Source organism: Furipterus horrens, unplaced genomic scaffold (assembly GCF_987537825.1).
Source record: "Furipterus horrens unplaced genomic scaffold, mFurHor1.1.pri manual_scaffold_11, whole genome shotgun sequence".
Lineage (NCBI taxonomy): Eukaryota > Metazoa > Chordata > Mammalia > Chiroptera > Furipteridae > Furipterus > Furipterus horrens.
The window spans coordinates 11,170,128-11,183,096 of record NW_028327181.1 but is presented as its reverse complement, the minus strand read 5'-3'; the positions used below and the strand labels follow the sequence as shown (position 1 = coordinate 11,183,096).

At 50.8% G+C, this 12,969-nt stretch overlaps 1 protein-coding gene across 2 annotated transcripts in view; it reads left to right on the top strand.

The window, feature by feature from the left end:
* ACACB (acetyl-CoA carboxylase beta) overlaps window positions 1-12,969 on the top strand; it is a 97,549-nt gene that overhangs the window by 43,817 nt on the left and 40,763 nt on the right. For both annotated transcript variants that reach the window (XM_090291317.1, XM_090291318.1), the window contains 10 exons: window positions 475-636; window positions 2,225-2,388; window positions 4,160-4,310; window positions 4,414-4,517; window positions 5,932-6,013; window positions 6,645-6,790; window positions 7,967-8,117; window positions 9,343-9,477; window positions 10,995-11,141; window positions 12,774-12,962. In XM_090291317.1, the coding sequence (XP_090147443.1) occupies window positions 475-636; window positions 2,225-2,388; window positions 4,160-4,310; window positions 4,414-4,517; window positions 5,932-6,013; window positions 6,645-6,790; window positions 7,967-8,117; window positions 9,343-9,477; window positions 10,995-11,141; window positions 12,774-12,962 (1,431 nt within the window). The remainder of the gene's footprint in view (window positions 1-474; window positions 637-2,224; window positions 2,389-4,159; window positions 4,311-4,413; window positions 4,518-5,931; window positions 6,014-6,644; window positions 6,791-7,966; window positions 8,118-9,342; window positions 9,478-10,994; window positions 11,142-12,773; window positions 12,963-12,969) is intronic.

The window sequence follows — 12,969 nt, the reverse complement described above, 5'->3', positions numbered from 1 at the left end:
CTTCACGTGTCACGTCACAAGACACAGCATGTTAATTTCAGTCTGATCCATTGGCTGAGCTCGTGTCCTTAATGGTCTGGTTAGTACTGAATCTTCTAGCCCAGCATTCCCTGCGTCTTTCACAAAACCTGCGGTGCTGCTTCTGGGTCCCTTTCCTTCTCACCTTCCATAGCAGTGAAGTCTGTGACTTTCATGTGACGCGTGTATTTTCTTGTCATTTGATGGTGTTTTACAAGTGTTGCTTCTTTTCCCAATGGAACGATTTGCTCCATGGGGGCCAAGTCAGGCCTTTGTCTTTGTCTTTCTTTGCCTCTCCCGGCACCATCTGGCAGTGTTGCGTGCCTGTTAGGTGCTCAGTGTATCTGCCATTGATCACGGGGCCTGGTCCTCCACCGCATCCAGCACTGCGCTTGGTGCCTGGGGAGCAGGGGAATTGTGGGACTGACAGTCCTGGGTCGGCTTTCTTGATTTCAGATCGCCATGGGTGTGCCGCTGCACCGCCTGAAGGACATCCGCCTTCTGTATGGAGAATCGCCCTGGGGGGTGACACCCATTTCTTTCGAAATCCCTTCCAACCCGCCCCTCCCCCGAGGCCACGTCATTGCAGCCAGAATCACCAGTGAAAACCCTGATGAGGCAAGTTTTGGGGGGCCTTTGCTTCTGCCATCTCCAGTCTCCCGGTGTGGGGCAGACCCCCAGCATTAGCCTTGGCCTTGGGGTGAGAGGGGTTTGTTTCTTCCCTTCTCCCCAGGCTTCTCGGGTTACAGATAAGGAAACTGGGTACAGGAGGGGAACCAATCACGGTTTATTGACACAGTGTGTGCCGTGCAGATCCCCCAGTGTTTCTCACTGATCATGTCCTGATGCTGCACATTGTTACCCCAACTGTAGATCAAGTGACTCAAGCCCGGGACCTGCTGAGGCCCTGGCCAAGCCCCATTGATGGACTCGAAAGGCCATGTCCATCTTTGGGACAAGTAGGGGGCTTAGAGCCTGGGTCCTTGGAATTTTTGCTGCACCCGAAATGCAGTCTGGCCCAAAGTAAGGAGTAAGTCCTTCTGTGACTTGTTCTTTCTTGTGCCTTAAAAAAAAAAAAAAAACCCAACCAGCTGGCATTTACCGCAGCGGACACGCTTTTCTAAGGGCTGATTGTCACCTCAGCTCCATAACTACCACAACCTGTTCAGTGATTACACTCAAGAAGCTTGGGGGAAGAGGTTTGCTTTTTCCTTCTCCCTTTTATTACAGAATTTTAAAGTAGGTAACTATATTAGTTTAGGTGACCCTTGGCTGCAAGCATACAGCTGACTCTGGGGGTGCACAAGCAAAATGGGAGTTTTTCAGAGGGACGATGCTTGTTTACAGGTGCCTGGGAGGATGGGGGAGTTCCTGGATGCCGGGGGCTCTCTCTCACCTCCAGGCACCTCTGCCAAAACAAGCGCCTCTCCACTCACTTCAGGAACCCGAACCCCAGAGAGAAGGTCCCGGTCCACCTCTACCAAAATTACATTCAGAGCAGGGACAGGCCACTGCCCCCCCCCACCCCCCCAAGGGAATTAAATGTGTTAGCATCAGCCAGGCTAACACTGGATTTCTTTATCTGCTGGAGTTTTCATAATCCAGAATTAGAAATCCAATCCTCTTTCCTTGAAAGTTTTTATTATTGACAATGTCAGGAGTATAAAATCAGAAGGTCCCTTCACTCAGCTCCATCAGTGATCACTGTTCTCCCATATTACATCTGTATATTCTTCCCCCATTCCAACTTGTCATTTTTTAAAATTGTTTTTCTAAAGTAAAAATTATATTCATTTATGTGCTCACATGATGCACTCACAGATAGATACACCCCCACCCCTGATGAAAGGTATCAATGTTTTCTTTTTTTCTTTCTTTTTAAAAATGTATTGATTGACTGATTTTGGAGAGAGAGAAAAACATCGATTTGTTGTTCCACTTATTTATGCATCATTGGTTGCTTCTTGTATGTCTCATATATGCTCTAACCGGGGATTGAACCCGCAGTGTCAGGTTGTAGCAGGTGATGCTCTAAGCTACTGAGCTACCCGGCCAGGGCAGTATCAGTATTTTCTTGATTATGCTAAGTTTTTGGTTGGGGCACGAGTTCTCGGACTTTCCTGGATTTAACTTGGATGAAAATACATCTGGAGTAATGATTCCTTCCATTTTGCTTTTTTTTTTTTTTTTTTTGTCTGGGCTCTAGGGGTTTAAGCCGAGCTCTGGAACTGTCCAGGAACTGAATTTCCGCAGCAGCAAGAACGTGTGGGGCTATTTCAGCGTGGCCGCTGCTGGTGGCTTACACGAGTTCGCCGATTCCCAGTTTGGGCACTGCTTCTCCTGGGGAGAGAACCGGGAAGAGGCCATTTCGTCAGTATCTCCCTTCTGCCCTTCTGCCCTTCCTTCCCTCCTCCTTCCACCCTTCCCGTCCTCTAAGAGACTCCAGGTTAGCCTGTGGCGTCAGAGCAGTAGCAGGTTAGGAGATCAAGGGGGATGCCTCCCACAGCAGACCCTGTTCAAACAAAGTGCAAGAATGAGGCCTTGTCCTCTTCCTGTATTTGAGATCCATGAAGTAAAATGACCTCCCCAAGGTCATTGCTCTTGAGCTATTGCAGGTTGAACTTGAAGGACATCCAAAGAATGTTCGAGGTGATTCCCAAAGTTTAAAAGGTGCTGAGTACTATAGCTTTTTTTAAAACGGTGTGTGTATATGGGGGCAGGGGTCTCCTTTAAATTGAAATTTCATAAGTAGTTCCTGGAGAAACCCACATTAACAAAGGGGCCCCTGAATTCCAAAACACATTTTTTTCCTGCCTTGACCTAGGTGGACATAGGTCAAAACCAGTGCCCATGGTAATTCAACGTTCTTGTGTGGGTGGGAAACTGTCCTTCAGAGTGAAAAATCCTAAGGGCATTATGGACACTTTATTTTAAAAATATGAAAATCTACCTGGCTTGGGTACTTAGCCATGAATTAAATTGAGTTTGGTGGTTTTGATGAGTGGGATTTTTTTTTAAACGAGCTTTGAATAATTAGTTTTGATCATATGCAGTGAAAAATTGAGACCCTGAAGCTTAGAATTGCAGCAGCTAAGAATAAAACGGGGAGGGAAGGAGGGTAGCTGGCCCAGCCGACTCCGCATGGAATGACTGCGAATGAATGACCGGGAGCAACCTCAGCAGGAGTCAGAGGGAACCACTCCAGCTCTGTGCTGCTGTCAGTCCCGCAGGGAGACATGTTGTCCTGCTCTTCCTGGGCCTGTGGGGTTTCTCAGGGCTACAGCTGGCCAAGTCCTGAGCAAATGGGGACAAGTTGGTCACCCTGAGTCCAGTGGCTTAACTCCTAGGTACAAGTGTGGGTCCCATTACGTGTTGAAACCCTGCCTCGACCTCAGTGTATCTGCATTTTCTCACACCCAAGTTGGGTGGTCAGCGGCCCTTTGGCACACCTGCCAACGGCACCCAGGAATGCCGCGACAGGTGTGAGAGCCCCGCTCTCCCAGGAAGAGAAGCCTTCTGATGCCTCCCCTCTCTCTGTCCCATTGTCCCAGGGTTTCACAGGGGGTGGACGGTGGAGGTTTCAGTCCTTGGTCGGGAGGCCCTGTTTGGGGGGAGACAGCCCCTCTGGGACATGGGAGTTGGTTACTAGCCAAGCACATGCTGGCTGGTGACTGCCAAGCCCCGAGCAGCTTAACACTTCATGGTCTGACGGTGCGTCCATGCACACCGGGCAGAGCAGCTGCGCATATGCACCAGCTCTGGGACACCGGGCTTTGAATGGGTCTAGCGGGAGAGAAAGGCAGCATGACTGGCTATGGTTAATTAGAATTATAATCATGGTAATTAATCACCCTCATAGCCGTTGACAGTTATTGATCAGTGACTGGTGCTTTATATGGATTGTCTCACTTTTAATCCTCAAGCACCTGAGTGAAGTCGGGGTTATTTCTCCATTTTCCGGACCAGGAAACCAAAGCCTGGGCAGTTAAGTCAGTTGCCCAAGATCACTTGACCAGTAGATGCTGGAGCTGAGATGGACCCAGAGTGTCTGACTTGGGACCCTCTTAACTTCTGTGTTGTTCTGGTTCTCTTTTTATGTGGGTTTGTAATTTGGAAAACAATCTGTGCCTTTCCCCTCAAGGAACATGGTGGTGGCTTTGAAGGAACTGTCCATCCGGGGCGACTTCAGGACCACCGTGGAATATCTCGTTAACCTCTTGGAGACCGAGAGCTTCCAGAACAATGACATCGACACTGGGTGGCTGGATCACCTCATCGCTGAAAAAGTGCAGGTGAGGAGCTGCACAGTCTTTTCTTCAACCACAGAGACACCCCCCCACCCAGCTCCCAGGGGGCTTGGTTGCCGTGGGTACTGAAGGGCAGGGTCTTTCCTAGGCGGAAAAGCCAGATATCATGCTCGGGGTGGTATGTGGAGCCTTGAACGTGGCCGACGCGATGTTCAGAACCTGCATGACGGATTTCTTACACTCGCTGGAAAGGTAGGGCGTGTAGGTAATTTTTTTTCCCTTTTGGGGTGTATGTTTGTGGGAGGTAAGGCAGAACATACTTTATGTGGGTGCGAATCAGTCTCCAGGAGATGAGTAAACCCCCCCTACATGCTTGCTCTTGAAATTCCTCGGAGACTCTTGAGTGGCCCTGGGAGAGGCCCAGGGCACAGGATTCTCCAGGCCAAGGCAGCAGTTAAAATACAGTCCTGTGTTTATTCGTGTTGGATGTGTCAGATATGTCGTCAGTCATAGGCTGTGTATTTCAGTCTCTCCCAGACCCTCAGCTGAATCTGAAGATGCCTAGTGGCCCTGGCTGGGTAGCTCAGTTGGTTAGAGTGTCGCCCCAATACACCAGGTTGTGGGTTCAATCCCTTGTCAGGGCACATACAAAAGTCAACCAAAGAATGCATGAATAAGCAGAACAACAAATCAATGTCTCTCTCTCTCCCTCTCTCAAGTTATTGGGGGAATAAAAGGTGCCCAGTGCAATAGACTGGCATGGAAGTGGCCAGGTGCTCACTGATGGAATGGGTCAGGGTTTCTCAGCCTCAGCACCACTGACATTTTGGGCTGGATCATCCTCTCTGTGGAGCTGTCCTGTGCAGTGTGGGATGGTAGCAGCACCCCGGCCCCATTCATAGCATCCGCTCTCCCCCGAGAAGTCATGACAATCAGATCCAGAGCACTGACCTCAGGACATTCAAATATGTCTCCAGATATTATCAGATGTCCCAAGCATAGAGGTAAAAATTGTGCCCCCCCCCACCCTTGAGAACCTCTGTGATAGGCAAATGAAGCTACTAAAAAGAAGGTAAGAGGGTCCAAGCTTTTAGCGCTTGGTCATCATGCTTTTGAATGGAAATAGTATTATAGTCTGTGTGCTGGTTTCTTTCATAAGCAGGCAGCAGTATTTCCACACACAGAATTTTCTGAGAAGACGCTGTTATGGATTTAGCTCCCTGAAAAGCCCTTTTGAAATTTCACATCCTTCAGAAAGTGCAGTTTCCTTAAGTTCCGAGGAATGTCAATTTCTTTGGAATGATACTTGTTCCTTGCCTTTTAATCAGACTTAGCTTTTTTTTTAAATCCTCACTTGAGGACATGCTCATGGATTTTAGAGAGATGGAAAGGGAGGTGGACTGAGAGGGAGAGAAACATCGATTGGTTGCCTCTCTTGCACACCCTGACTGGGACCGAACCCACAACCCAGGCATGTGTCCTGACTGGGAATAGAACTCATAACCTTTCAGTTTACAGGACAATGCTCCAACCAATTAAGCTTCACCAGCCAGGGCCAAATTTAGCTTCTTTAATACAGTCAGGTGTGTTGGTGCTTCAGTCCGTGGGGATGGCCAGAGTTCTCAGTCACTCCCTAGGCTGACCGCAGGCCTGTCTTCTCTCTCAGGGGCCAGGTCCTCCCCGCAGCTTCTCTGCGCAACACTGTGGACGTGGAATTAATTTACGGAGGCATTAAGTACATTCTGAAGGTAAAGACCCGTGTTTCTCAGATGTCTCCAACACCCCGGAGTCCTGAGGGAGTTTTTATTTCTGTGATGAGCCATTCCTGGGGTGGATTTTCTCATGCCTGGGTCTCAGAATGCCCCATGCAGCCCATGACCTTGAAACCCGAACGCTTTGGGTTTGAGAGCACACAGGTTTGAGCGATACACACAAGGCTCGATGGAGCGTGTATTGGTTTCCAGTGGCTGCCGTAACCAAGTACCACGAACGGAAATTTATTCTCTCCGTTCTGGAGGCCAGAAGTGCAAAGTCAAAGTGTGGGCTGGACTCTGCTCTCTCTGAAGACTCCAGGGGAGAGCCTGTCTCCTGCTTTCCCAGCTTCTAATGCTCGGGGGCAGGAATCAGGAGAGCACACGGGTGGTGAGAGATGGCTGGCGGGACGATGTCCTTGGCCAGTGACCATTAGCCTACCCACAGGGCAGGTATGGCGCACTTTCAACAGGCTCTCTCCCTCCCCCTGGGTGAGCGAGGGCTGAGATTGGACAGGCCAGGTATCTTCCCTAGCTCCTGGCAGGGGGAGGCCAGACAGTGTTCTGGGGACACAGGGACAAACGGGCATCCTGAATTCAGCTCGGGACATTGAACGTGTCCCCACAGGTGGCCCGGCAGTCTCTGACCATGTTCGTCCTCATCATGAATGGTTGTCACATCGAGATTGATGCCCACCGGCTGAATGACGGCGGGCTTCTGCTGTCCTACAACGGTAACAGCTACACGACCTACGTGAAGGAAGAGGTGGACAGGTGCGTGGGACGCGCATCCCGCTGAGGGCTGGGCCGCAGAGCCAGCTCTCTCCTGGGGAGGAGGTGCTGAAAATACAAAGCCCAGTGAATTCTGGGGCCCTTGCAGAGAGGTTAATCTCCTGGCTGGAATTCCATGCAACTGGCACATGTTTATTGGAGGCGCCCAGGGACCCTTTGCTAGTGACATGGGAGGGATCAGAGTTGAGTGGGTTGTGACCCTCAGCTCCACAGCCTTTGAGGCAGGTGACGAAGGGCCAGCTGCCCTGTGTCTGAGCTGCAGCGTCCTCAACCCACCTGCTGTCAGCACAGATTTGGAAGAGATGCTGCCATCCAATTAGAGCAGCAGCTGTTTATTGAACGTCTGCTTGTACTGGACGTCAGGCCAGGTGTCAGGATAGAACCGTGGTCATGACTCGTGGAGCCTGTCGGGGAAGGTGACACATTGACAAGCAGATGGTGGCAGGAGGGTCACCATGTGCCCAGAGGGCTGAAATGCAGGGTGCCCTAGGAGCCCTTAGCATAGGGACATCATGAGACAGGCCCACAGCCCCTCAGCTCTAGCTTGTCTGACCACCCTGAGCCCACACGATGAGATGTGGGCTACCCTGCTGAGCAGGCCACGCAGACCCCAGCCAAGGAGAGTCAGGCTGGGCAGGGGAGGAAGGGGGGCCGGAGGCCCATGTCTGAAAAAGCTCCAGTTAGAGAGTATAGGCTCCCTCCCCAGTTCTCGATCAAAGAAGGCATCCTATATTCACCCCAGAGCAGTGATTTCTCTCCTTTTTATAACCCGTGTTGTGTTTGCCAAGGGTAGCCAAGGTTATTACAGGGTCCACTCGTGGGGCATGCTCTGCTCAGTTCATCTATAAGGTGAAGACCTGCAGTCAGTAACTATTTATCGAATAATATTTATTGATTGCTCTCTCTGGACCTGTTGGAATTATGTCAGTAAAAGGAATTAGTTTTCAGCCAGAAAAGGGTCCCACCCTTTGTTCCCCCAACTCGCTCCTAATTTATCTGTGGTGACTGTCAAACACCACCGTTTGGGACAGCGGAGACCCCTGAACCGCACCCAGGGTGACACTCAGGACTGCCTGTAGACAGACAGCCTGATTCGGGCACGCTGGGTGGATGTTCCCCCCCCAGTCAGCCCTCCCTGCCCCCCCCCCCCTTTCCCAGTTACTGGATTACCATCGGCAACAAGACGTGTGTGTTTGAGAAGGAGAACGACCCCACGGTGCTGAGAGCCCCCTCGGCCGGGAAGCTGACGCAGTACACGGTGGAGGACGGGGGCCACGTGGAGGCTGGGGGCAGCTACGCCGAGATGGAGGTGAGCACAACAGGTCCTGGGGCTTCAGACAGGCCTCCCCTGCCCCTGCCCCCCACTTTCCACGGGGGGCCCTTCGGCTCGCTTCTGCAGTGGCCCTCACCTCCCACCTGGCCCCTGGCTGCAAAGTCCCACGAGAGCCAGTGTGCGGGGTGCAGGCTGGATTCCCTGCACTATTTAAAGGGAAAAACCTTAAAAATGCACACCTCCCTGGAAATGATTAAGAACTGATCAATACTAATGATGGTGGCGATTAAAAAGGCTTAAGCCAACACCTGCCAAGCGCTTAGCAAGCAGCAGGCACTATTCTAAGCGTTCTACCTCTCTTTCATTACCTTCTTTCACCTTCCCAGCCATCGTAGGAGGTGGGCATGAATTTGACCCCCGTCTTCCACATGAAGAGACGGGGCTCCAGCAGGCTAAGAAACTCACTTGAGATGACATATAGCCAGGATTCCCACAGGGCCTCCATTCCTGGCTGCCAAGGAAAGTAATAATGACAGTGGCGATGGAAATGCAGGAACAGTGGGCCGGGTTCTTCATCTCACTGAATCCTGATCAGAGCCCTGGGAGGCGAGACTGTCATTATTCCTCATTTTATAAGAGGGGAAACGGAGGCTCAGAGGGGGAAAGGCACTTGCTGGAGGTCACACAGTGATGCGTGGGGCGCCAGGCGTGCAGCCCAGGACTGGCCGACCTGGGTGCCCTCACTGTGACCACTGTGCTGAGTGTCCGTCGCCCACACCACCATAAAAACTCATCATGTCCACACATCCAGGCTCCTGGCCACCGTGTGATGCACACTTCATTTCTCGGGGTGTTCCTCAGAGGGTTTTCTCACTGCCTTGAGAAAAGGAGCAGGTGACAAAATGCATCCCAGTGTAGGAACGTGTATGTTAATCACCTTCCATAAGATGACTGAACTATTATAGTTCTAAGAGAGGCCTTACTTCCAAAATAAAGATCAGTTTTCACATCTGTAAAACGGGCGCATACCCCCTCCCTCCCCAGCAGGCTTTGCAGGTGGAGATGATTTGTGAACGGCACTTCGCCTGCTTTTGGTAACTGCCAGATCCCTCTATCGCTTCAGCTTGAATTCCTCCCAGGGAGTCATTCTATTGAAGTGACGCAGGCCTTGCCCTAGAGTTGCCCGTTCTGAATGACTCTGGGTGTCACACACAGACCAGCACTGGTGGGCTCTGTCTCATTTCTTCTGCCTGCAAAACAGGTGATGAAGATGATCATGGCCCTGAACGTGCAGGAGAGTGGCCGGGTGAAGTACATCAAGCGCCCGGGGGCCGTGCTGGAAGCGGGCTGCGTGGTGGCCAGGCTGGAGCTCGATGATCCTTCCAAAGTGCACCCGGTAGGTCGCGCCGGGCAGAGTCGCCCGGCTGGCTCAGGTGCGCTCATGGCCACCACCTGCCTGTGCAGCGAGCCGATCAGACGCAAGGCTCCCGGCGCTTCTCCTGTCTGCCCATGTCATCCCGCAGCCAGCGTGATACGTGCGAACATGCCCTCCTTTGACTAGACCCCTCTCAGCGGTTCTCCATCCCACTCACCGTAAAACCCAAGTGCTTCCGATAACCTGCAAGACCCCAGACAAGCTGTCCCCACTTTCTTTGGCTTCATCCTCTTTTGCTTTCCCCCTTTGCTTAAAGAAGCCAGACCCCTCCACCTGCTTCCTGCTTCCTGCTCCCTCTGCCTGGGAGGACCCTCCCCCAGACGGTTTCACAGCTCACCCCCTCCCCTTCAGTGAGCATTTACTCAAATGTGTTTGAAACATCGTGGGTACTCAGAAAGAAAAGAAAAAAAAGGGCCTTAATGACTGTTTACACATTTCTAAGTGACCCATGCAGACAGGAGGTAACCCGTCATCCATGCCTTGTTCTTTTCTCTATGATTATTAGTATGTATGCCCAGGAAAAAGACTAGAAAAGTATTTTTAAAATCAAATTGTTTCTTTTCTGCAGATGATTCTATTATAGTTTTGTTTGTTGTCTTCTCATTCTTTTCATTATTCTCTTTCTGGGGTTCCCAAAGCTAGAAAAAGCCTGAGCCTTTTTAGGTCCCCGGGGAGTCGGTGTGCCCGCAGCGTGATTCCCTCCAGCGGACGTTTCCTGGGCTTGGTAGGAGGCAGGCCCTGGTCCCTGCAGGCTCATATACGCCTGCGGGATGTGAGTCCTTGGGAGTCAGTGTGGTAAGTCCAGTCAGGCCTGGCTGTGGGAGGGCAGAGGAGAAGCTGGCCTCCGACAGTGGAGAAGAAACCCTCCAGTTAGCGCTTCAAGGACGAGAGGAGGGGTCGGGTGGGACAGGCAGTTGAGGGGTCCAGGCCAGGAGAATGGACATCCCAAACCTGGGTCCGGTGCCTCACGCGCAGGGCGCAGTCAGTGCATGCTTAGAGAATGAATTCATAGACAAACGGGCACCTGAAATCCATCTTGCCCTTTGGGGGAGCTTTTTATGTTTTGATCCTCTAAGGCCAAATGTTTATGGTTTACAAAAATCAGGTACATTTGTATGAGGGTTCCAGAATTTTTTTTCCTGCTAAGTGTTTATCCTTGGGACTCAATCGGGACTGAAAATAAAAAGAGAAAATAGGAAGGCCATCTTCATGAGAAAGAGCAGAACAAAGAACTCCAACCCCTTCCAAAATAACTCGGGGGCATAATTTACAATGATATTTGCAAAAAGGAAGATTTGGAAAACCGCGTAGGGGTGTGAATTTAACAATTTTAACTTTCCAATACGTTTTCTGCTGTTTGTTTTCTCCCGCTTCATCCTAAGACTATTGCATATTAGTAGATCTGCCTCGCCCCTCAGCTTGTCTCCGTAAGGAGGCCTCAGTGGCCTTGACCTCTGGTTCTTATCGTGTCTCATCAGGCCAGACCGTTCACAGGAGAGCTCCCTCCCCAGCAAACTCTGCCCATCATGGGGGAGAAACTGAACCAGGTCTTCCACAGCGTCCTGGACAACCTGACTAACATCATGAATGGCTACTGTCTGCCAGAGCCTATTTTTAGCGTAAAGGTAGGTCGTATGTGAAGGATAGGTGTGTGTTCTTTTGTTGTTGTTGGTTTTTTTTTAAGATTTTATTTATTTATAGAGAGAGGGGAAGGGAGGGAGAAAGAGAGGGAGAGAAACATTCGTGTGTGAGGGAAGCATCAATTGGTTGGCTCTCGCACACCCCCAACTGGGGACCTGGCCCGCAACCCAGGTATGTGCCCTGACAGGGAATCGAACAGGTGACCTTTTGGTCAGCAGGCTGGCACTCAATCCACTGATCCCCACCAACCAGGGCTGGGTGTGTATTCTTAATGTGTGTGTAGGTCCATATGATGAGCTGGAAGGATTCACTCCTGACATCAGAGGTCTTTATTGATGTAAGGAACAAGAAAACAGTTAGTTAGCCCTCTGCTGTCTTCATAAAAGAGCTGTTCCTCAATTTGATTGTGCACATCCGGGTGTTTTCTCTTTAAGTATAAGCTGTGGTAAAAGTGACAGTTGGTTTTTCAGAATTTAGTTTAGCTCAAAACTGAGAACATTCAAGTAGTAAGTTAAGAAAGGAGTCAACCTGGGCCACCCTCTTCAAGAGAGGAGGACAGTATTTTGCTCAGAAACGCATCTCTATTCCAGCCCTCTGTGTACTCACTCTGTAGAGAAATAAGTTCTCCAGTTTGCAGACCTCCATGAAAGCCCCATGGCACTAAACCCCATATCAGCAGTGATAAAACTGCTGCATCACATTCAACCTCAAAATAGCAAATCATGGTGACAGTAACAATGACCAGCCTTTGTCCAGTACATACTATATGCCAGCTCCTACTCTAAGCACTGAAAATTTATTGTCATTTAATCTTCCCAACAACCTTTGAGGTAGGAACTCTTACTACCTCAATTTTACAGGTGAGGAAACTGAGGCACGGAGAGGCTGAGAAACTTGCCGTGTTTCGCCTTAGAGAACCAAGGATAGGATTTGAACCCTGGCCATCTGGACTCAGAGTCCATGCTCTTAACCCCTCCACTATGCTGCTTAATTGTGATTGCTTTCATTGCAGCATTTATTTGGTCTTTGCATTTGCTAGTGCATGCAGCATTTTATTTTTAATCCTCATAACCGTGGTTGGGTGTTGGCGCCATTATCTTTTTCATTCAAAAACTGTCAGCAGTTCAACTACAGAAGCAGCGCAGTACCGCTGTCGGAGTCTGGAGCCGAGGGCCTGCGTTAGCATCCCAGCTTTGCTCTCACTAGCTGGGTGACTTTGGATAACTTACTTAACCTCTCTGTGCTTCAGTCTTCTCATCTATAAAATGGGAATGATGATTATACCTATTTTGTAGGGTTGTTTCTAAGGATCAAATGAGAAAGTGCAGATAAAGGTCTGGCACTACATGTCCCTCAAACAGCTCTTCACGGGGCCTTATGTTTTATCCTTACATCATGCTGGCAGCCTGGGTGCTTGCAGAGGGAACTGGGGCTTCCTAGGTGGGGAAACTGGGTGTCCTCTCATGGTCAGGGGACCCTCCCGCTCTGCTGGGTCCAGATCTTCAGCCACTTGGGTGCATGGGGCCTAGATAGGTTGAGTGTGTTGGGCGCCCTGTGGTGGGTGGTGGTGCCCACGCCCTGCAGGCCTCAGGCCAACACTGTGGTCCCCACTGCAGCTGAAGGAGTGGGTGCAGAAACTCATGATGACCCTCCGACACCCGTCGCTGCCACTGCTAGAGCTGCAGGAGATCATGACCAGCGTGTCGGGCCGCATCCCCGCCCCCGTGGAGAAGTCGGTCCGTAGGGTGATGGCCCAGTACGCCAGCAACATCACCTCGGTGCTCTGCCAGTTCCCCAGCCAGCAGGTACGTG